This window comes from Athene noctua, chromosome 1 (assembly GCF_965140245.1).
Source record: "Athene noctua chromosome 1, bAthNoc1.hap1.1, whole genome shotgun sequence".
Classification (NCBI taxonomy): Eukaryota; Metazoa; Chordata; class Aves; order Strigiformes; family Strigidae; genus Athene; species Athene noctua.
In genome coordinates this window covers 88796462-88820171 of record NC_134037.1, presented here as the reverse complement: position 1 = coordinate 88820171, position 23710 = coordinate 88796462, and the positions used below count along the sequence as shown (strand labels likewise).

At 35.2% G+C, this 23710-nt stretch overlaps 1 protein-coding gene across 3 annotated transcripts in view; it reads right to left on the bottom strand.

The window, feature by feature from the left end:
• SDCCAG8 (SHH signaling and ciliogenesis regulator SDCCAG8) overlaps nt 1–23710 on the bottom strand; it is a 123300-nt gene that overhangs the window by 87169 nt on the left and 12421 nt on the right. For 2 of the 3 annotated variants that reach the window (XM_074896852.1, XM_074896853.1), the window contains exons 2-11: nt 19574–19735; nt 19387–19469; nt 14292–14405; nt 13759–13884; nt 13340–13480; nt 11905–11969; nt 9613–9801; nt 7353–7491; nt 4122–4274; nt 1487–1621 (exon numbers count right to left, since the gene is read on the bottom strand). In XM_074896852.1, coding sequence (XP_074752953.1) covers nt 1487–1621; nt 4122–4274; nt 7353–7491; nt 9613–9801; nt 11905–11969; nt 13340–13480; nt 13759–13884; nt 14292–14405; nt 19387–19469; nt 19574–19735 — 1307 coding nt within the window. The remainder of the gene's footprint in view (nt 1–1486; nt 1622–4121; nt 4275–7352; nt 7492–9612; nt 9802–11904; nt 11970–13339; nt 13481–13758; nt 13885–14291; nt 14406–19386; nt 19470–19573; nt 19736–23710) is intronic. The other variant, XM_074896854.1, reaches the window with a different exon arrangement.

The following is a 23710-nucleotide window of genomic DNA, read 5'->3' as shown; positions in this document are numbered from 1 at the left end:
ATTGCTATTTGTTGTTTTTAGTAACAGCAAACTGAGTTTGAAAACAAGGAGTCAGACTCATGAGCAGACACAGATGTCACTTAACATAGCCAATGAAAAAGGTCAGGGTGATGCACACAGTCCTGACAGCTCAATGATAGGATGTTCCTCCAGGGTGTCTGACCTCTCAATTCAGAACAGGGGTACAAATGCAGTTTTCCAATCTCTCAGGACAGTGCAATAAAAACACAGGATAGACTACTGTAAGGTGGCCACCTATTCAACTTTGTATTGATTAACATTAATGGAAGAAGAGTCAGGATCCACAGCATCACTCTCCTGAGAGACTGCTTCAAATCAGTAGGCTATAAAATTATTCTTCCTAGACCAATGGATCTTTATACATACTACCTTGCTACCCCCTTCCCCGGCCCTGTACATGGTGTTAGTCATCTGTGAACCCTGTCTGAAAAACCAAGTGTGTTGCAGAAATGGTAAATCAAACCACTTTGACATTCTTAAAATGCTCCCTCATTTGTCTTTTGGCTGAAATGGAATTAATTTTTCTAGTAAGTTTGGATTACTTTCTGCTGTAAATTTTCTATAATACTTTCACCTATTTCTATGAGCAGAGGCAGCAGAGGAAGACAGGAATTGTTGAAAACCTCTCTAAGAATAAATTGCTCCCCAAAACCTTGCAATTAACAACAGGGGAGGTAGGATTGTCTCAACAATTACTGGTAAGGTTTATAGATATTTCAAGAGGCTGTAACAAATTTGAACTCTCAAATTTCTATTCTACAGAAATTTAGCATCCCCTCATCTTCAGGAAGTTGAAGTTGCTTCTGTAACAGGTGAATGATGAAACTAAGCTCATAAAAATAATCACTTCAACATGTGTCATTTCCCAGAATAAATTTTATGTGACAGTAGTTTTTTCTTTCTCATGTTATGACCCACATTAAGGCTCTAACAGATTGAGAAATGTGCAAAATAAAGCACCCAGAAGTGATACACATACATAGGTAGACTGAACTGAAAGAAAGATCTTTTTATAAAAGGCATACCATCAATATTAATGAATAAAGCACTACACCACATAGAAATTCCACAGCAAAGTACTTGAAAAACAGTGATTTGATACAGCTCCCTTTATTTCAGCACTGCATGTCCCAGAGGTAACAATTACAGGACAGGGTTGAATACTATGTTGTCTCATTCATACCAAATGCAATTTTTAATGGAACACTGGATTGCAGTTGTAAATAGTGATCTGCATATTCTGCAAGGTAGAAGGTTAATGTTTGCATCAAATGGTGACTTGGCAGACTGAACAAGTTATCATTTTACTTGTAAAACTGTGTCTCTGAGATACTCAAATGATGTTTACATTTATCACATGTTCTTTGCCAATACAGAGGAAAATGCAGAAAGAAAAAAATTCTCATCTTTCAGATCACAATGATAAGGAAAACAAAGCTCAATACCCATTTATAAATGTGCCTACCTTATTCATCTCCACTTCATGAGATGCAAGCTGATGTTGTGATTCTTCTAGCTGGTTTACTAGAGAGTTCTTTTCCCTTGTAATTCTCTCTACCTGAGCTTCCAACATGGCCACATTCTCAGACATGGCTGTCACCTGCAAAAAGCCCAAGAACAATGTAATGATGTGATCTAAATCTTGTGGGACTTTCTCCCTGAAAGCAGCTTTATGTAGCTAAAATTCATAGCATTAAAAATAGAATAAATATATAATATAATCATATACACACACAATAACATATATAATAACATATAACAGAATATGGCTAAATTTTAACAATAGGTTCATTATCTTGAATTATTTTATCATACAGTAGCTTATTTGAAACTTTTAATCAACCAGATTAGTCTCCAGGACTTGTTAGTACGGACAAAGTGTCAGAAGCAGTGGTTGCCTCAGTCCTGCAGCTGTAAGAGTATTGTTTAGCACCTTCTTATCCATCTTCATATAGATTGATTTAAACCAAATCATGTTTCCCCAGCTAAAGAAAACTGTCATTGCAAGACAGTTGCATCACAGATCTTAAATTAATTTTCAAGTTCAGAAAACATTTCAGCACTACAGATCAAAGCGTGATGTTGTACAAAAACCATATACAGTATATTAAAAATTCTAATGTAATTCAGATCAAATGTTGCTGAATAGTAAAAATGTAGCAATAAAACAGATACAGTGACCCTTCAGCTATTTAGCCCCGAAGCTTACTAATATAAGTGGAAATAATGGTGTCTGACAGTTCTAGGTTAATTTACAGGAATTCAAAGCAAACCTAGAGGATTATATATTCATAACTATTTTTCACTCACTATAAATCTACCTGATTTATGTATCATGTCAATTCTCCCCTTCAAACAAATCACTTCATAATGTAAGCATTAAAATATTCACATAGAGGTTGGCTTGATGCACAGTATACCATTTCTACCATCTCATAATCCTGAAGCATAAAAGTAGTTAATCATACACAGGCGTAAATTGTGCCTATAGATCATAGATTACTATAAAGTCATCCCATATGCTTTAACTACCAAGCATGATATCATCATAATGTTGCTATATGTTGTTTAATATACATAGGATTTAAAAAGAGGACCACAACCACTCAAAGTGAGAATCAGTTCCAGTAAAACTCATCTCAGTGGGTAGTGAAATACAAAGTAATGTGATGCCATGGATTGAATTATTCTACAAAAAAAAAAAGAAAAAGTATTAAATGTTTGTCTAATAGGGTGTGTTTTGGAGTGCATACCCTGCTCTAAAGCAAATCTGTAATCAAACAACTAAATGCATGAGTGATAAATTCCAATAGATAGCAAGGACTCAAACAAGGAATTGCTTAATAATGCCTCATTGTCTCCAGTGTAAGGTTAATTTTTAAAATTTCAGTTTCCCTGGCAACAGATTTCTGCTGATCACTTACAACAGTTCACTTTCTTAAATATCACTTAGCCCCTACCACTGTGCTTAATTCCTGGTTTAATACCTGGATCTGGAGTCAAAGTGTGACTTTGACTTCCTGTAGCAGCTCCAGAACATTATTCCACCATCTCATAATACCAGAAATACAACCCTATCACCTTGATTCCCTGTTTATGCTAGCAGTTTTCCAACCATTTCACAAGCAACACCACTACTAAAGAACCTCCTCTTTTTTAAACACTTAGTTTATACTGTTCAGTCTATGCTCTCCAGATTTTATAAACTTCATGGTTTATTTCTAAAAAGAACCTAAAAATATGGAAAAAGCCTGCAATCAAAAGAGAAATCCACTACATTTTTTCCAAACCTGGTTGAAGAGGTTGCAAACAAGCATGAAAATGACTAATTCATGGAGCATTTCTCTCTCTACTCTTCTTCCTATTTCTTTCTCATAGGCTTACTGCTGTTAGCAAGGTTAACAGGTTTCCTCTGTAGATTGCATTGGCAGAAAACTCTTATACTTTATACTCAAATTTTACTGGCAACTGGAAGTCTAAAACAAGGCTATCAAGGCTCTGTTGCAATGGTCACAGTATTGATGATGAGACAGATTCTGTCTTAGAGAGTTTATAAACATCAGTAAAAGTGAGAAAAGTGATTCCAACCCATTTCTGCAGGTGGGCAAATTAAGCATATGATAAGACCACTCTGAAGAATACCATATTATAATGCAATTACAATATTGTAACACTAATATATATGTATATGTATATGTAAGCATAAAGTAGCAAACCCCCCTAAATTTGTCATGTGTTAACTTCTGAATGCTTGATTTGGCAACCTAAATAATAATCTTTATAAGAAGCTAGGTACAAACCTTGCATCACATATTACTTAACCCTTTCCCACTTTGAGAAAGTGCATTAGAAACTATTATGCAAACTAAAATAAAGTGCATAACATCAACAACTTAGTTCATATCTAGTGATACAGCGTAAAATCCAGTTGTTCAGACTCAAAGGATTGCTTATCTACCACTGTTTTGAAGCAATGGTGGAGGTGATTTACTGAGCTCTCAAATCAAAACTGAAACAAAATGACAGACAAGCAAACAGAAAGTTTAAAGAGGACAATATGCTTGTTGTAATACTCAAAGAGAAAAAAATCCAACTCATACCATTGCTGCCAAGCCCTCCCTTTCCTTCTTCATTTCTTCCCGCAGTGCTTCTTTTTCATCAGTCCTCATATTTAGCTGGGCAGCTAACTCCTTTTCAAGACGATTCTTCTGCCGTTCCATCTCGCTTTTCAGTTGCTCACACTGGACTAGAGCCTAGAAAAAAACTATTTTTTTAAGTGGAAGAAACTTAACATTTTAAACAAACATGGCATTTATCTAATGCCTTCAGAGAAACCAATTTGCTATAAGAAAGGACATTTTTTTGTCTTTTTACCTGGTTATTATGATGTTTATACATACCTTATTGTGTTAACATCTAGAATAGGACTAACAAATTGAAAACAGATGTATATGTTTGTAAGTATATACATGCCCTACTGTAATTTAGAAATCTAATTGCTTCTAGGAATCATGGCAAAGATGGAAGTAGTTTTCAAAGTATATTTTCCAAAGAAGCATCTGTTCTTCTAAAACCAAGATGATTATTTGCTTTGAATTTAAAATTCCTGAATGTACATCACTAGAATCACCCTTCAGTATCTGACTCCTTGTAAACACTGTGGTTACTGCCTAACTGAACAGCTGAAGGAAAAACAAACAAGTAATGTATGCACTTCCATTTGTTCTCCCCCTGAAGTGAACTACTGAGTGCAGAAGGCTAAAAAGAATCCTGAAAAGTAAACAAAGATACTGTTTTTTTTTTTTTTTTTTAGCTTCAGGTTTGTCAAATAAAGACTAATTCTACTGAAAACTCATAAATGCCCTGCTTAATTTGAAGTGCTAAAACACAGGTCATAGATGTATTTTCTATCAAAATAGGAGAAACATCAGTTCATATTCAAGAAGCACAGTAGAAACTATCTTCTAAATAAACTAGAAAAAAAAATAGCTATAAAAAAATATGCTGATGTATCCCTGCCAAAGGGACAGGAGTTGACTGTTAGGTCAGTTTAAATCAGAAATACACTACTCCATTAAAAGTGAATTAAAGTATTCAAAGCACCCTAAAGGCAGCTTGCTAGCCCACGAGTAAAGCAGATATCATTTCACCATTTCACTGATATTTAGCATATCCTATTTCAAGGAAGCTAAAGTAACCTCCTTTTAGGAATCCTCCCTTATTACCCGTTATTTTCAAATTTTTTTTTTTTAACTGCTCATTTTTCTTTCACTCAAAGCCAGTCCCCTATACATAATTTCCTTAGTGTTGGGCTGTTCATAAGGGAACCATCATTTTTAAAGAATGCTCTAAGAGTGTCCATTAGGTTTACGTCAATTCTGCAGGATCCTCTTCAAGGTCTCTTTCCTATCACAAGTCTACCTTGGTGAGGGAACACCTCTGTTGCCTTGAATCCTTTTCTGTAGGAATGTATCATCAGTATACAATTGTCTGCATAAGACTGCTGTAGTTTGGTAGACATGTAAAACAATGCAACTCTAAAAGAAATGTGTATTGTTAGCTCCACTGTTTTGAATACACAATGAGCAGTTCAAACAATTATTCTATGATATTTATGTTGAAAATACATTTCTGGATTTGCTTCAACTATGGAAGTTTAACCTTATCAGATCTCCTCCCTGCTCTACTTAACAGCAAAGAGGCGACAAACTACAAAAAGACAGGAAAAAACATCAGTTTTCAATTATAAGCACCTGAGGTTAGACTTTCTATCAACAGGGTGATGAAATTGCAATTATAGCATTTGGAAGACCAATGTGTTAACTCCTTGCTTTTCTTATGTGGACTGTTCTATTGGATTCCATGATAATTACAAAGAAAAACAGCACTTTACCTTAAGAGTAGAATAGGACTAGAAAAATAAAGGATGGTTTCTACTTATCAAGAGAAATACCAGTACATGTAAAAATACTAAAAATGCAGCATGAGTAAAAGATTTCTTCCCATTCCTTCCTATTACAACAAGTTTTGAACATGGAAAAAACAGACTTCTATTCAGTCTTGTATACAAACAGACAGCACTTCACATTTCCTTGCTGAGTGAAGACGGTGGCCAGTAGAGACCCTACAGAGCTCCTTTCTTTTATGTGGCAGAAATAGCATAGGTATGAAGAGCCATTTTATTTAAAGGTTCTACTAATTCATCTTACTAAATTTTATTCTTAGACCACATTTCTAACATGAGCTACACTGAATAAGAATTTAAGTTGATTTTTTAAAATATTACAATAAAGATTTCCAAAACGAAATGAAAAAAGATCAGATAACTTCACTTTATTGCACAGACAAGGAAAAGTATTTTGTGCAGTTTTAAATAGCTGTAAGTGAGATTTTTATTAGACAGATGTAGAACCCACCCCAAAAAAAGTAAACAAGTAAGCAGTTAAAAATTTAACCCCTCAAGGACAGGATGTGACAGATGAACAGTGAGCTCAGAAGGATTCTTTCTTTGTTAACTAAAAAACAAGGCACTGTAATACTCAAGTTAAATTTAACAAGTAGCTAGGATTTCAAACCCTGGTATTTTTCACCCACTGTTTATAGTTAAGATGCTACACACACCCCCCCCTCTTACAGCACTGGATGAATAATACCAATTTGATCAACAGAACAATTACATTGATCTTGTCCACTATTTAAAACAACAGCATTTCAACAAAACAAACCTCTCTCAATTCCACAGTAATTCACTAATAACACAGTAGATGTCACTAAATATCAAGGAAATAATTTAGGTCAATATCGGTTGACTGTACACAGTAGCTAGGGTTAACACGAGCATTAGATCAAAACTGGTTTTATCATTATTTATATAGCACCAAAAGCTTCCTGTAGGTAGTATCAGGCAGGACTCTCATCTTCAAAGAGTTCTGTTAGCTAATCAGTTCTTGCACGGAACTCATCTGAGGCAAAAGAGTTGTTTGTAAGCATTTTAAGTATTCTCTCCAGAGTAGCTCAGAAATGTGATATGAAAAATATCCTCCATGTCATAAATGTCTTTGAAAATTCTACCATTCAATTTCTATCACCTAGCTGTGAAAGTACATCAGAATGTAAATGATGGCCTAAGAATGCAACTCATCCTACAGCCTTGATGAGAATTTCAGAACTCAAATACAGAGAGTTCATGTTACTGCACAGAATCAGTCGCACAGAGCAATCCTTTTCAATCCACAACACCATGTAAATATGTGATAAAGAACTTATGAAAACTAATTAACATTTGAAGTAGATCTGAATACTGAAAAGCTCTCGTTTCTTGATGAATTTACCTGTGTTTTTTCTAAATTGGCCTCTTCTGCCATTTGCACAGCTTGTTTAACTTGCTCACAAGCATTAGATTCTCTTTGATGCATCTCTTTCATGTTTTGTCTCAGCGAAACAAGTGCATCCATCAAGTCATCTCTTTCTCTGCGTATAAAGAAAAAACCAGATATTTCTTCTACATCTTTTCTCAAGAGAAAAAAACCCAAACCAACAGGTATATCAAATATAAACCGTTAACAGATAAAAGACATAAGGGTGGTAAGTGAAGCAAGACTAAAACCAGCATGGAGTGAAAACCAGCATACTGCTAGCTTGGCAGATATTAAAAATATCATTTGCTTGATGACCAGTCCTTCACTTGAGAAAGATGGATCATTAGGGAAACTGCCAGTAATGACAGCAGAGCTCAAGTTACAAATATATTGAAGCTGAGCAACATTCTGTTGGCATTACTAAATGGGGATCCATGCTAAAAAAAAAAAAAAAACCCGACAAAAAAGCCATGTTTTTTCACAGAAAAAAAGATTAAAATGATATGAAACTACGGTGTCATTAAATGTAAAATAGGGAGAAAAACATAAAAGGAAGGATTAGGTTCAAATTCAAGTAATTCAAATCACAAAGTATACAAAATGAAAATCAATAGCCCTTCGCTGCAAACTGGAACTAAACAGTAAAACTTTTGAATTCTACATCCCCTCTGAACTTTTGTTAAGAAACTGAGATCTATACCAAATGGTGAAGCACAGTTGGTAAAACTGTAATATTTAACTTCACCTTTTAATTATTTTGATGTGTTGAAAGCTTTTAAATGAAGAGTATAATTGTCTATATTTCAGGTGCAACTAGAGATTCTGGCTGAAACCTGTTGTGTTTGGGTTTGTTGGTTTTTTTTCTTCATGTTGTGTGGAATGGTAACACAGTTGTATTTGCCAGAGAACTAAGTCATGTTTTGAATTTCTGTTTCAACAAGATTTGGACAAAGTCCCTTTGAAAATCCCTACTGAAATATTTTTGTTTCTATAAGCTGCATCACAGGAAGATGTAGCTTTCACATTTTGTTAAAACTCAAACTGAAATAATAGCTTAAGATAAATAGGTCATCTCAAATATTTTTTTTCAAACTGCACTATAATACGAGATGACAAAAATGTACTGATTTACAGTTTGTTACTTATTATTAAAAATAAGTAATTTTCTTATAAAATACTTTGACACATGACTTTTCAGCAACAGAGAACTTTCCCAGAGAACACTTGGATTTGACAATAGAAAAATCCATAAATCCTGGAAACAGCCATCCAATGCATAGAGATAATATCCATTTGACAGACTATATGTACTATGTCCCTTGTAACTTCTTGCTTCTAATCAACCCACGACCTCATCTCCAGAAGACTCATTCTAAAACTTCAGAAATCCTAAGAAGTTTCAGATAACTGACAATAAATAGATGTCTGCTTAACAAACTTGGAGAAAGCTGCAGTATCCTATTATTATGACTAGCAAGTAGAAAGGGAGAGATTTTTGAAGATGATTGACCAGCATAATTTCTTAAGAAAAAAAACATTTGAATGCTGTTGGGATTTCTGAATTATATATTATATTTAGCCTGTATAGCTGTTTTTTAAAAATCATTTAAATAAAAGCTACATTTAGAAAAAGGCTGCAGCAAAGAATTTTCATCCAAAGGAATTTTTTTCCCCTGACTTATTGTAGTTAGGGAGGAGCAATGCATCCTATCCCAAACACCCGTCCTACCAAGTAAATTCAAGGGGAAAAAAAAAATGTATTACACTGCTGATTTATCCTAAAAGTTCCCCAAAGTTCTAGTGGAGCTAGAGGGACTTACAACTGCAGAAAGATAAGGAACTTTTCCAGGAAATAGTCAATCAAAATACACAGTCTTCTATAATATCTGTTCTGGCAGAGTGAAGGGTTTGTTTGTACAAAAAGCGCAGGAAAAAGACTATCAACAGTCTGATTATCTGGACAGCCCAAGGTATCATAATTACAAGATAATGACTAACATTCTTTCCCAGTTGAAATAAGGAGCAAAACTACCATGGACTTCAAAGTGGCTGGGACCTACACTCCTATTCTGCCATTGATTTTAGCATTATAACTACAACTTGGGAGTCCATTGTTCCGAAAGTGCACATCTCTCCATGAATGCAACCCAACATATTGACACTTATATGGTTTAATGTAAGCAACTGTACTTTCAACAAGAAAGTAAATACTCCCCTTACTACCCCAACCTACTTTGTCACCCTCTCAATGGTCTGCATGTGAACATTAGAATGAGTCTGTGCAAGAACTGCCTCGTGTTGCGCACATTTCAGACACAGACCACCAACCCGGTTAGAATTTGCGGCTGAAACAAGTGACTTCTGGTGTTTTAGCCTTCCTTCCAAATCTCTGCATGTCTTCTGAGATTCTGAAAGGTCTTTTCTAGAAAAAAGAAATAAAAAATATTATCTGTGCAATCAAACATTTCTACAACTTAGAAATATAAGCAATATATATTTAGAGATGTAATCTACAAAGAACTGTAATGAACCTACAAATCCCTGTAATGAACACTACCATACATATTTCGGTAGGGTAAGGAAGGCTTTAACAGAAAAATAGTAGATGAATGGTCCAATCAAAATTATTAGTAGACAAAACAAAATTATATTAGTTTGTTCCTTCCTACTGTAGTATCAGAAAACAGTGAAGTTGCACAGCAATTATTATATAAAACTTGTAGGCTTACACCTTGTCTGAAAAAGAGTAAAAGAAACACTATCAGCTGTGCAAATATTTCAATATCCTATTTAACATTTTTTTCTGGTGTTCTTACTAATAATACCACTAACTTCACATTTCTTCTCTACTCTCAAATTAACTGTAAAGTTACAATATAATTCTCCTATGCTCCCTAGACAAAATCCAGATGTATTCAGCACATTCACTCTGATCCAGCAATACACACAAACTTGAGGTCAACCACATCTCCACAGAAACAGGTTAAGTTTTTCATTCATCTTCAAAATTTTTACCAGGTGCTCTGAAGAATTTTCTCCAGAATTTCCAAGCATCTGTCAGGCCAGGAAGAGCTTAAGTGGTAGGAATGCTGACATCAGGAAGTTCCAGACAAACGCACACTGTGCACATATAGATCAATTTGACAAATTGTGCAACGAATCCAAAGCTTTTGGTTTGTTATGCAGGCCATCTGGGCAGCATACACATAGTAAGTCTGACACATTCTGGTTGCATTGGATTTACTGTGCACATGATATATACACTGCATGCATGCTTATTTCCATCTGGGAAATCTTCTGTGCACTTTTTCCAATTTTAGTAGTTGGTCTATTAAATATAATCCACTATTTGCTCTGCATATATCCTTAAGACAGTCATGGTACAACAGACCTATTGTTGGGAAATCTTACAGAAATCAGCGAGTCCTATGTAAATTCATGCTCAGAGTTACAAACAAGGATAGTCCCACTGAAAGGAATACAATTTCTCAGTTTAATCAAAATTTAGCAAATACTCAAGAGCATTGCAGAACTTACAGTTTGAAAGATCATGTCCCTTAGGAAAATCAAGAGGTCGAATAAGGTACTTGTGGAAATTTTCAGCCTATTTAAGCCTCCAATATTTATTTCTCAGTATATATAACATATCAAGCCAAATGGGGAATAATAAAATAAAAAAATTTAAAATTGGATTACACAGCCAGAATTTAAGATCCCCCTTTACTGTCACTGGCACAATTGGCTTTGCATGTTTAAGATTTAACCACTGCAGAGGGCATATTTAAACTTGTCTCCCTATCAGTAACTCTTTCTACACACACAAACACACAAAAGTTTAGAGTTTTCAGATATATGAAACCACAATTGATTTAGAGAAAAACTTAATTAAACAGCTTCAGCAGCAGTACCATGAATGCAGGTGTACAGGGGAAAGTTTATTCCTAAAAACCAGATCCTAAAGTGTGTTTGCCTATACTTCTGTTTTCTCCATAATTTGCTACCTATACAAACCTTCAACAGTTTGAGTACATGAGGACTTATTTTCAAATATTTTTGAGTTTAAAGATATGCAGGTTACATGACTGGAAACACTGCCTGCATGCTTCAAACCTATGTTTTCCTGCTCCAGAATCGTTATGTGGCCTAAACTAGTACAATGCTTGAGATTTTTAAAACTTGCAATATAAAATATTAGTAGAAGAAAGCTAATCATGGAAGAGCTCACACAAGTTAAAATTTTAACTTTTTTTTTTTTTCATTGATCTACCTTAAAAGATGTGATGCTTCTTTAAAGTTGTAATTTCTATAAATACAATAATTCATTCGAATTTATAAAATTTATGTATTGCTACATTTATATTTGAGAAAAAATCACATAAAACCAGCTTTCAGGGACACTTGGAGAACACAATATTTAAATATTGAGGCATTCTCTTACTTAAATTCAAATTAAGAGCAGTTCATGTTGTTATGAAGTGACAATTAATTAACAATAATTTTAAGAAAAAAAAATATTTCTCTTTACCTTAAAGATTGTATTTGAGCATCAAGGATATTGACTTTTTCTTGATAAAGAAGTTTTAGATTCTCCTTTAGAAAAGATGGGAGAAAATAAGTGTCTTTTGCTTTCTTCATAATATTGTCTTGACAAATAAATCTAGCCACATTCATTCTTTTCCCCTGAAGATATAAACCTGCTCAAAAACTAGTGTCAGAGAAATCTAAATATTTCACACTTGTGAAAGTCTACAAAAGGAACAACTTTCCCATTTCCTTATTTCTACACATCTTGCCAGATCTTCATATGGTAAAGTGCTTCAGTTCCAACTGCATCCCTCTACAGTGATTTACACAAATTGATCATCTTGTCTCGAGTTTGCTCTTACTCTCCCACAAGTCAGCAGAAATAGAAGATGAATTCTGAAGAATTTCAAGTAGACAGGCTGTTTATAATACAGTGAGTTACTCTTATTACTTGCTGAAGAACTAGGTATATACATCAAGTGTACCAGTCTTAAATACAATGGTGATAACAAACCAGATAAAGAAACAGAAATTTAGCTCACTGTTATGCTTAGAAAGAAGTCACAATCAATATGATTCTCTTGTTTTAAATAGGGCAGATGAAGTAAAAGTGCAATTATTGTAAAAAACAGCTTTCCAACAACTGCAGACATTAGGAATCACTGAAGAGGTTTTCAGTTCTAGATGATGCACAAAACCACAAAAATATATTTTACTAGGAAAAAATTAATAAATACATACAATTATCTTGAGGAATAAAATTACCTTTTAAATTCCACAGCACATGGATTAAAAAAAGTAAAAAAATGCATTTAACCATGTTTTTACCTGAAGAAAACAATGCTACTCCATTAATTTAGAGTAAAAAAATTAAGAATATCTTCCCAAACTAAAAATACAGGATAGTTACAACATAATTTCTGAATCACTAGGGCTCCTCTGTATCTATAAAAGCACAAAACGTGTAATTCAGCTTAGGGAAAACAGCCTTTACAAAGCTACTTTTGTACCTTACTGAGCTTGTGCTGTTCCAGGTGCAGAAAGACTCATTGCAAGAGTTTGCATGGAGGGCTACCTAAATTACACCAGCTAGTTCCTACCTGCTTGTGTGTTGTGTTACTGCTAAGAATCTCCAAAGTACAGTGGAGCCGCTGTACTGTACATTGTCACTGACAGGACATTCTTAAAATGACTTATCTCTGGGAAGTCAACATCTGCAGATACAACCTGTTATCTGTGTCCAACTGGGCAATAATATTAATTAGAGTATAATGAGAAGATGAGGTTTGAGAGAATAAAATTTGACCTCAGATTAAGGTTCAGTCAACCACAACTCCTCCTGTATATCTGTTACAAAATTAATCATCAGAACTTCAGCAACAACAAAAGCACCGAAAGGTTTTGCAAAGGTATGATTCTGAAAAGTTAATACCAACCAGTTCTACAGGCCATTTTCCCACTTCTGCAACAGCTGCTGTAACAAAAGCCTGATCTTTGTTATGTGCTGGTGATGATGTGACAGGCTGATGCATGATACAGTCATTACTACCTATAGGCCAGGAGTTCTGAGTATTTGCCTAAAATAAAAGTATGAATGCTTCAGTTATAATTATGTAGGCTGGTTTTTTTTAAACAAATGTTAATAGGTACTGAATCTTATAATTTTTATTACAGTAGAATATAAGGAACAATAAACAAGTTAATTAGGTTAGCAACCTATGATAGTTATGATAATTACAAACTCTCATAAAATTTTGACTAAAATTCAGTTTGCGGATAACCATTTATCTAGCCTTCCTTAAAAAGAATCAGGTCCCTGAACACCAATTAAAACAACAGAAAAATAAAAACTTACTGAGGCATCTAGAAGAGTTTGTTCTCTCAGCATATGTTCCGCAGTTAAGAATTTCAGTTTCTGATGGAGTTCCTCATTTTCAAGTACAACTACTTGTACTCTATCTTTCATCCCAGACAATTCCTCCTAGAGGATACAGGAACTGCATGTATAAGGCTCCCTGAAACAGCTATCAACATTTAAATACATCTAGAGACCAGAAGTCTAGATTAATATTCTCAACTATTTCAACCCTTTTCGAGAGAATAAGAACTCAGAAGAAAGATTTTTTATTTTTGTATCTTGAATTTCCCTAGAACTTCTTAAAAAAAATGTTTATTTGTATTTGTGACAGCACATACAAATATCTTTGAAGGCCCTTAAGCACTACGCAGGCACCAAGACGCATGGTAAGGCTCAGTATCTACTGAACTACATTTGGCTCAGTTTTGGTCATTACAACAATCAATCTCAAAACAAAGTGTAAGCTGTTTTAAAAGCAATTCTCCATATTTAGGGGACCAGAGTTTTAGTAGGTGAAATATATTAAATACCTTGCAAAACTTCACTTCTGCTTCTAAATGGTTAATGTACTGTGACTGATCATTTATTATAGGAATGAGATCAGAAAGGGCTGGTAAGTCTCCAGTGGCATCTTCTGGGAGTTTCTGAAGGAAGTAAAGAATAGCATGTGTTATTTTCTGGTTTTCCATTTATTGTAATAAGATGTTGCTTGCACATAGAATACTATATACACTCAATAAAAAGTCATCAAGTATGAGATCATGAGGAGAGGAGAAACAGTCAGAACCTAAATTCTTCAATACAAAAAGTAAATATGTCACTTCTGTCAAAACATACAGCTGCTTGATTAAGCATATCTATAAAGCAGGATTAAATCATACTCACAAACTTATTTGTAAACAAAATTCATACTGCTATTTAAAGTGTATAATCCATTTTAAACAAACATAAGGGGGTATTTTCTTCTCTGTGAAATGAATACAAAAATCCCTTGAATTTCAATGAGTTATGGGCGTGCAAAGACAACTCCTCTAAATCTTCATTAAAAACTGCTGCAGAAACACAATGTCTGCAATTTTAATACCTCCATAAAAACACAGGAAAATGTGTAATAGATATGATGTTTATCAAAGAACTTTATTAGTATTTTAAAGAAAATTCCAAAAAACCTTTCCAAAGACCCTATAAATAGGTAAAACTTTTGACAGCCTCACAAATAACTAGTTAAAGAAGGTAATGAAGGGAATCGTTGCCCATTCAAGATAAACAATTACATCTCTGCCTTGCTGAGCAAGATTTAAACAGGGGTTAAACTTTTTACAAAATGTGAAAAACACAATTGCTCTAAGTTTACAGCATTTACTCTTAAGAATACAGTAAAGAATGTAAATAAATACTACTAAAATGCCCTTAAAATCATAAATTAAATAGTTTCCTGAAAACTACAGCCTCTCTTTGCTCCTATTAGCAACAAACAGTTCGTGCCAATCTAATAAGAAGGACTTATTTAGAGCATAACAAATATTTTTTCTAGTATAAGAATTTATTTAGTTCTAATGAAATATAAAAATCTTTAAAATCATTTTAATGGAGCAACAGTACTAAGAATAAAGATGTTAGTCTGCAATGAAACTGCATTTGAATAACCACAAAAATATTTAATGGAGTGTCTACTCTAAAATTTAAATAAATCAGCTACTATCAGATCCTCACGCATCCTCTTTATGTATTTCAGTATTGCTTCGCTACCTTATTTTGATATCACACTATTGCAAATTTCATCCACTGAAAGAACTAAGTACAGTCTAATGCTAGTAGACGTATATGAACTATTTTAATTCCTGAACCTAAAAGAAAGTATATCAGTGCAAGCCTTTTTCAATGTTTTGAAGTTTTTTTAAATAATTAAGACAACCAAACTGGGACATGTCTCTAAGGAGAAGATATATCCTCTTATAGAAAAGACGTCTGCATTTTTCACCAACTTACTGAACAGTTTTACTCACATCTATAAAAGGTTAAATCTCCCTTGTTTGTATTCTTTCCTGGTAAGATACAAAATTCACACAGAGTTGTTAATGGGGTCCTCTCAGAGGAACAATAAGTACATTTCTAGCATTAGTTCAATATTCTGGATGAAAACAAGCATCTTTATGATGGTCCCTAGCTAGTTTTGAAACTGATACAATTCTAACATCTGTGATCTCGGGTCAGAAACACTCCTTTTTGTGCAAATATATTCCACAATATGCTTCTCAAATATACTTAAAGTCTTAAAGATCATAGAACTCATTTTCAGGACCTAACTGAACAGTTGTACACCTAAATCTCCTTCATCTCCTAAAGGATTCAGAAACCTACATCTTTGTCTTTAATATGATTTTTTGAAACAATCACCATTCACAAAATCCAAACCAAGCTACTAATTGCTAGCTATTACATCCACTAGTTATCTTATCTATAGGTTCCGACAATAATTGAATTTTTTTTCCTCAACAAGGTATTAAGATTCTCTGTCCAACCTTTAAAGATAAAATCTACTAACCAGGGTGAGGAGGTTTCTAAAAAGCCTTCCTGTCAAATTACACACAATGTAAGTATTACACACAATGTAAGTATTGGCCATATTAAAGGGAGATGACTCTTGAGAAATCTGGAACTACGACTGCAGAGAAAAATGGCGGGTTTTGCAGAACCATCCAGAAAAACATCTAGAGAAGAGACTGAATTTGCAATGTATTCCACCTGGCTCAGTGCATGTAAGTTCCATGTTCTATTGACTCAGAATTCACCTTGCTTTACAGTCTGTTAATCTCAACTACTTTATAAAATTATAAAAATTAAAAAAAATAACACAGAGTGAATAATATTTGTAAGTCGTTCTGTTCCTCTGTCTCCTATTCATCCTTCCCTCTTTTCTGAAAGTGTAATAGACACCTTGCAGCTGAGACCTTCAGCTGCCTCCCTGAAAAGATTACACCACAGCTGTGTTTGAAAAATGTGAAAAACTCCATTTCTATTCAAATTATTTTTCACTGAAAGACAGTGCTAATGTTTAACCTGAGAAACTTGAGAAATATCGGTATAATATATACAAAAGTGCAAAATAGTTTTACTGAAAGGAAAATAATATATAATACAATATATTTTCCCAACAGAAAAAGAACAGTGGATTTCTTACCACAACTTATTAATTCACAGCACTGCCACTGGGATATTTCTTTATTTAGAAGCCTCTGTGTGCCATTTCATGGGGTGAATACCTGGTAGATCATTTGTGATCTATCTATTTTTACATTTTTTACTACATACTTGTTATCAATTAATTATAAAATAATTTGGGAATTTTGATTAATTTTAACATGTTATAGGGTGAAAGAACAGAGGTTGGGGAGGCATATATTTAAAGTAGGCCAAATATTAAAATCAGAACTGAAAAACACATCTGATCAGTATGAATTACCAAATGTTTATGCCTGAGTCTCAGAAATGCTATTCACATTTGCATTCTTAATATTGAAAAGCCTACCATATAAACACAAGGATTTATACAATACAAATGCTTGGCAGCTTTAGAGGCCAGTATTCTTTATGGTGACAAATAGCTTTGCCAACATCCTAAATAATTTGGCCCACCTTGTACTTTTCCAGAAAGCCTCAAATTCCAAACCTCTAAACACCAGAATTAGAGACACTCCTGCTAGTAGTCTGTAATCTGCTGCCCTGTAAACTGGCAAGAAACAATGAGAATTGGTCACAGGAACTCCAGCTATAAGAACAGTGTCAGGAAGCCAGGCTGGATGCAGTTAGGTCTGCCAAGAGCTGGCTTGTAGAACTGCCGTTGTATGAAGCAATCTTGCTGAGCCTTGACCTCAGGTGATGAGGTAGAGAGCAAAAGGAAAATCTCTGCCCAACAATCTGGGTGTAATAAAAAAAAAGACGTACGCGTTTGATGTCTCTTACAACTTTTATCAGTGAGCAAGAGATGGAAATTTTGTTAAGACAATGTTATTTATACATATGAAATGTAAAATTTACTAAACAGTATAGCTTCTGTGAAATATTTCATTTAGCTATAGACACATGCAGTCATCTACTACTCAGTAGTCATCAGGTATTTTAGCATAATTCAAAGCAAAAGGTTAAGGTTACTCATAATCTAAGCTTGTTTTCCTTGATCTTTGGGGAATCTGATTCTTGTTATACAAGAAGCATTTCTGCAGTGTCCAGCAAACCATCAGACAAACTCGTATTTTATAAGGGTTTGGGTTTTTTTGGTGTGTCCACTTTTGTACTTCCACATTTTTTGAGCTTTACAAATTGAGCTGTCTTCAAAACACAATCACATCCTGGTTAGCAAGCAGATGGAGAACAGTTGAAATGGAGAGAAAGGCCACCACTTCACAGAATCCCTCCCATTGGAAACGTCCAAGAGGAAAAATTGGGACAATGCCCTATCAATACAGTAAATTCCCACCTGTTTATTCCTCCATCTTTTAATTCACTCCCTGAAAGCACTATCATATGTTTCTTAGAAAAACTATCCATTTTCTGAATTTTTCCGCTCTACTAGAAGTTCTCCAATACAAGTAGAAAAATTTGTCAAAGATAGATTAAAAGATGCTTTCCCTCCCCTCCAAAGGCTAAATACAAATTGATACTGATTCATGTCATGTAAAGATCAACCCATGATGCACCGTTCCCTTGAGCTACAAAACACTAATTCTATCCTGCACCATTATGAGGCAAAGGTACCTGGCAGGACAATCAGACTCATGGATTTTAGAAAACTCAGAAAAGTTGAACTTTAAATAGTTTCTCAGTGTCAGAACAGTAGAGCTAGGGTCATGACACAGGCTCAAAGCAACACAGCAAGAATATAGGCCTTAGATTGTTCTGCTGCTACCTCAGCTTTGACAGCAAAGAACTGTTTGTCTTGCTTAGTATAAGCCAAAAAGAGTCAGTGGAGGCCACCAAAAGATAAAACTGGAACAATGCCTTTGAATTATTTTCCTATAGGGATACTAGTATCTAGTAGTTGCTCTGTAACTGAACTGTGCATTGCATGTATACTTGGTGCAGTTCTGCTGCAAGAAGGATAAATCTGAGAAGCCCATCTAAGGATGTAAACTAACTTTGACAGAGACCACTGCATTTTGGCAGAGCTACAAAACCTGTTGTAACGTGAATATCTCTAATCCTCTAAATAAAGAACATAGTTTCAGCATAAAAAGGCCTTTGAGAATACTAAAGTACAATCAGTGGAAAACAGAGACTGCTTTTACAGAAATTTGTCCATATAGTTCATCCCAACAGTTTCCAAAACATAAAGGATGAACTTTTGGTGGAAAGTAAAAGATGAGAAAGCTGAAAGCATTGTGGACTGCAACCCCCACTGCATGGTTAACAAAAGAGAAGAAAAGTCTAAATCCTGTATTATAGATTTCTTTTTCTTCCGCTATAGTCATAACATACCAATTCTGGCCATAGCCTCAAGAATCTCCTATATTTCAAAATAAAAAAAAAAATATTTGGTCATTGTTTTTCTTCCTGGATACTAGAAAATTGATCTCATCATGCATGACATTCATTCAAACAACATAAAAAATCCAAGAAAAAACATACAGAGAATGACATCTTCCTCCTTGACAGAGAGGCTTCACTTTCCGTTCTTTCTTGATGTTGCAAAAAAATTTTAAGTTGATTAACTAGGAAGAGATAAAAATATTATAAACAAAAAAAATTCATTTTTTCACTGAAATTAGTATAATTTCTAACAATTTTAAACTTTTTGCTTTCAGCCTAATCTTACCTGCATGACTGTGCTGCTGTTCCTGCCGATTCTGACAGTGCCCACTGTCATCATTGTACCTGTTGACAGAGGACTGGTCAAATCCAACTTCACCCTCACCCTTTGCAAAGTGTCTTTCCTCCAAGGCATATTTCAGTTGATAGATGCTTTCACTAGCACGCTCTAAAAAAAAAAATCACAGCATTAGCCACAATAAACAACATTAAAGAAAGTATCTACTGACTGATATTTTAAATTTGCAAAAGAATGGGAGAAATAAAAGCATTCAGCATCTCTCTAGCTTTACTATTGGATCTAAATTCAGGCACAGGAAGCAATTACCTAATGCAAACAGCCAAAACAACTACTGTATGTCACAATTTGCAGAAGAAATATTTACTACATTTTCAAAGAAGCAGCTATAAATAATATCTTAGCCTGTCAATACATTAGGAGTCTGCAGCAGCACAAGTAATAATATACTTGACCCTAAAATATTTCCTGGCATACACAGCCTTGATACTTTTCAATGAACCTGAAGCTCATGCTCTTTTCCATACACTGTGCAGGACTGGGCATCAAAGCCAGTATTTTTGAATTCTAATAATGCAATAATGCTACCACACATGGTAAGGCAATGCATAGCTGTGGCAGGAGCACACACACACACACACCCCTACCAGGGGCTTAGGGCTTTTACCACGGCCGCCGCTGTCTCTTTCACACCCTTACTTTTGCACCTGTGTCAGCACACCATGGTTGCTGTCATGTACACAACCTGGCTGGGTACAGGCCATCATACACCACCTGCACCCCATGATGGGAAAATGGAGGTGGGACTCCTGGTTGACAGATGAGGCCCTCAGCCAACAAAATGCCTCAGTCGAGAGAAGTTTGTAGAACGCTGACCATTTATGACCACAGTTTAGAGCCAACCAGGCTATAAAACAGTGACCCCACTGGAGACCCCTTGGAGTGGTTCTCAGAGCAGAGGGCCTGCAATCAGAAGCCCTCCCCTGGGACTGGGACACCACCCAAGGAAACTTCCCAGGATTGAGTGCCCTCACCTTCACCTTGGTAAGTGAATACTTCTTCTGCATATCCTTGAGTGAGCCCTCAACCCCTCTGGGTGAGTTTGTACATCTTTTGGGTACCCTTGACTGAGAGGTTTCCCCTTCAGTGAGTGAGTGTGTGCACACTTTGGAGCCATCATTCTTATGTGCTATCCCTCAGTGTTGCTATATAGTAATAACTTACCCAGCTCATACACCAAACCTAGAGTTTCATAAAGGTTATTGGTTACCACTGTTGTCTTGCTGGTTTTGGCTGTTTGGATTTGGTTACAAATTAAAGTTTGTTCAAGTTTATTTTCTGTGTGAAGACACTTTGGTCTACCTCCATAACAGCAACACAACTAAAAAAAATATCTGAGTAAATGAAGCAAAAACTCAGCAAACTGAGTCAGCATAAAGCAGTGATTAAAGAAAGACCAATGGCTTCAGCTCCAGCTCTGGGGTCCCCAGGCATAAGGACATGGACCTGCTCAAGTGGGTCCAGAGGAGGCCATAGAGATGATGAGGGGGCTGGAGCATGTCCCTTATGAGGACAGGCTGAGAGAGTTGGGGTTGTTCAGCCTGGAGAAGGCTCCAGGGAGACCTTAGAGCAGCCTCCCAGTACTTAAAGGGGGCTACAGGGAAGGTGTGGAGGGACTCTTTATCAGGGAGAGTAGTGATCGGATGAGGGGTAACGGTTTTAAACTGACAGAGGGTAGATTTAGATTAGAAATAAGGAAGAAATTTTTTACTGTGAGGGTGGTGAGACACTGGAACAGGTTGCCCAGAGAGGCTGCAGATGCTCCCCCTGGCAGTGTTCAGGCCAGGCTGGACGGGGCTTTGAGCAACCTGGTCTAGTGGAAGGTGTCCCTGACCATGGCAGGGGGGTTGGAGCTAGATGATCTTGAAGATCCCTTCCAACCCAAACTATTCCATGATTCTATGGCTTCTGAACAAGTGTGAAAAATAAATAACAACACTCATCATTCTGGAGAAAAAAAGAAAAAACAAACAAACCAAAAAACCCACCAAAAAAACCCACCAGAAAACCTCTCTTTCCAGATAAATACAAATATTTTTACAAAGCCTTTCAAGAACTAATTGACTTACTGGAGGGTGATACAGTAATGGTCTTTTCTCATTTTCAATATTTTTTTTCTTCTATTCCTTTTTAATTTTTTTTTTTAATTTGATTCAGCTCACTTCATAAAAATCAAAAACTTTCCAATCACAAACGACATATCTCTCTGATACAGCTGAACAGTTCCAATATGCCAGAAGAGAAGCTTGAGAGATTTGCAGCTGAGAGATGACAACTGGATTGGGAATCAGAAAATATGGGCTTGGTTTTAGATAACAATACTTCTAGTTCACACCATAGGACCTCAGGCAACTCACTTATTACTTCTTTCTTTCAATTGCGAATGTACAAACAGAGATGAGGATTTAATTTCTCTTCTCTTTAAGCAATGTATATTACTAACTAGAAAAGACAGAGTAGTAACCCAAGTAGTATGGCTTTATGCAATGTTCAACAAAGTAGGATCTCTCGGTTCTACCGTAAGACCAAGCGAACCAAGAAAACGGCCTCTAGATCAGCCACAGAGCATACATGCTTGGAGAGACAGTCCTTCATCATGATTCACAGCCACTTTATCCAGAGTATAAGACAACATGTTTATTTTACATTTCTCCAAAGTAATGCCACAGTCATTTGTAACTACCAGTCCAAAATACCCTGAAAAGTTTTAATTAAGAGTTAACAGTTATTAATAATTTAAATCAAAACAAAATTCCACACTCTCAAAACTTTTCTTGACTTTCAGAAACCTAAAATCATAGCTATTTTATTCATTTAGCCCTGAACTCTTTGGAGAGTTAATCTCTCCTAGGACTACTGCATATGAAACATTTAGGTATAAATGAACAGAAATTTCACTTGTGAGACAAGGCTTATAAGGTAACATCTTTTATTGGAGAAACTGATACAACTAGAAAAATGGCAAGCTTTCCAACATTTATTTTTACATGTTTATAATCTATAAATTGATATGATGCATAAATAACTAACTGAAAATATTTTTTTTTCTCATAGGCAAAATAAGCTGAAAAAAAAAATCATGACAGTTAAGCATTTGCTAGGTAGAATTCAGAAGATGTGCCTCAGAGTATAATGCTGCTGGTTACAAATGTTAATAGCTCCTTACTTCCAAATGGAAAGGGGAATAGCAGTTCAAGTCAAAGAACAAATTCTAGATATGTATTTCTGCCTTCACTTTATCTATCTTTTGCAAGTTCACATCATCTTGACTGAAATTGGGAAATCAACTTTTTTTCTCCACTGTAATGGTTTTCACAGTCCTTTTCAGTCTTTTTCTCTGCTTGGTTATAGCTTATAAAATATAAATACCACCACCACCCTCCCCCAGCATTATATTTAAGAACATGGTTCTCTGTTCAGTATGCCAGCCATCACTCACTTCTGAGCAATGCTAGTTTTTAACAAAAACCTGACCCATTTCTGACCTATTAATCTTCTCTCAGCACTTACTCTTAATGCCCAGTCATCTTAGAACTCACATTATCTCTTTTGATTTTCAGGTACTCTATCCTTTAATAAAGTTAATGTAAAAGAAGACATAAAAAGCACATTTTAAATAGTAATATTTCAATTCTTATAATAAACCCAGATACAATTCACAAGGCAATGACTCAAAAACCAGGGGTTTAGGTCAAATATTTCTCTATTGGCATACTTAAGCTATTCATCCATTCTTGAGCATTGCAACATACTGTGAGGGTGGGAGAGCTAATTGAGAAATGGTAGAAGTATCTCACTGTTGCAATGGCTTAAATATTTAGTAAACTATGTTGCAACTAGTTGTTGCCAAGAGGTGTTCAATGTCAGTTAAGTTATTATGTGGTGTGTCATCTGATAGCAATAAAATTCCTTCATTTCCTCATTCACTGTCAGAGAACCCCAGAGTATCAATGTTTGCTCCATAGCCAGCGAAGAACAACACATGAAAATCAAACATGCCTGCACACAGTTTTTCCCAGAACTTCTCTCTCTTTGCAGTATTACAGCTTCTGAACATAAGCACTT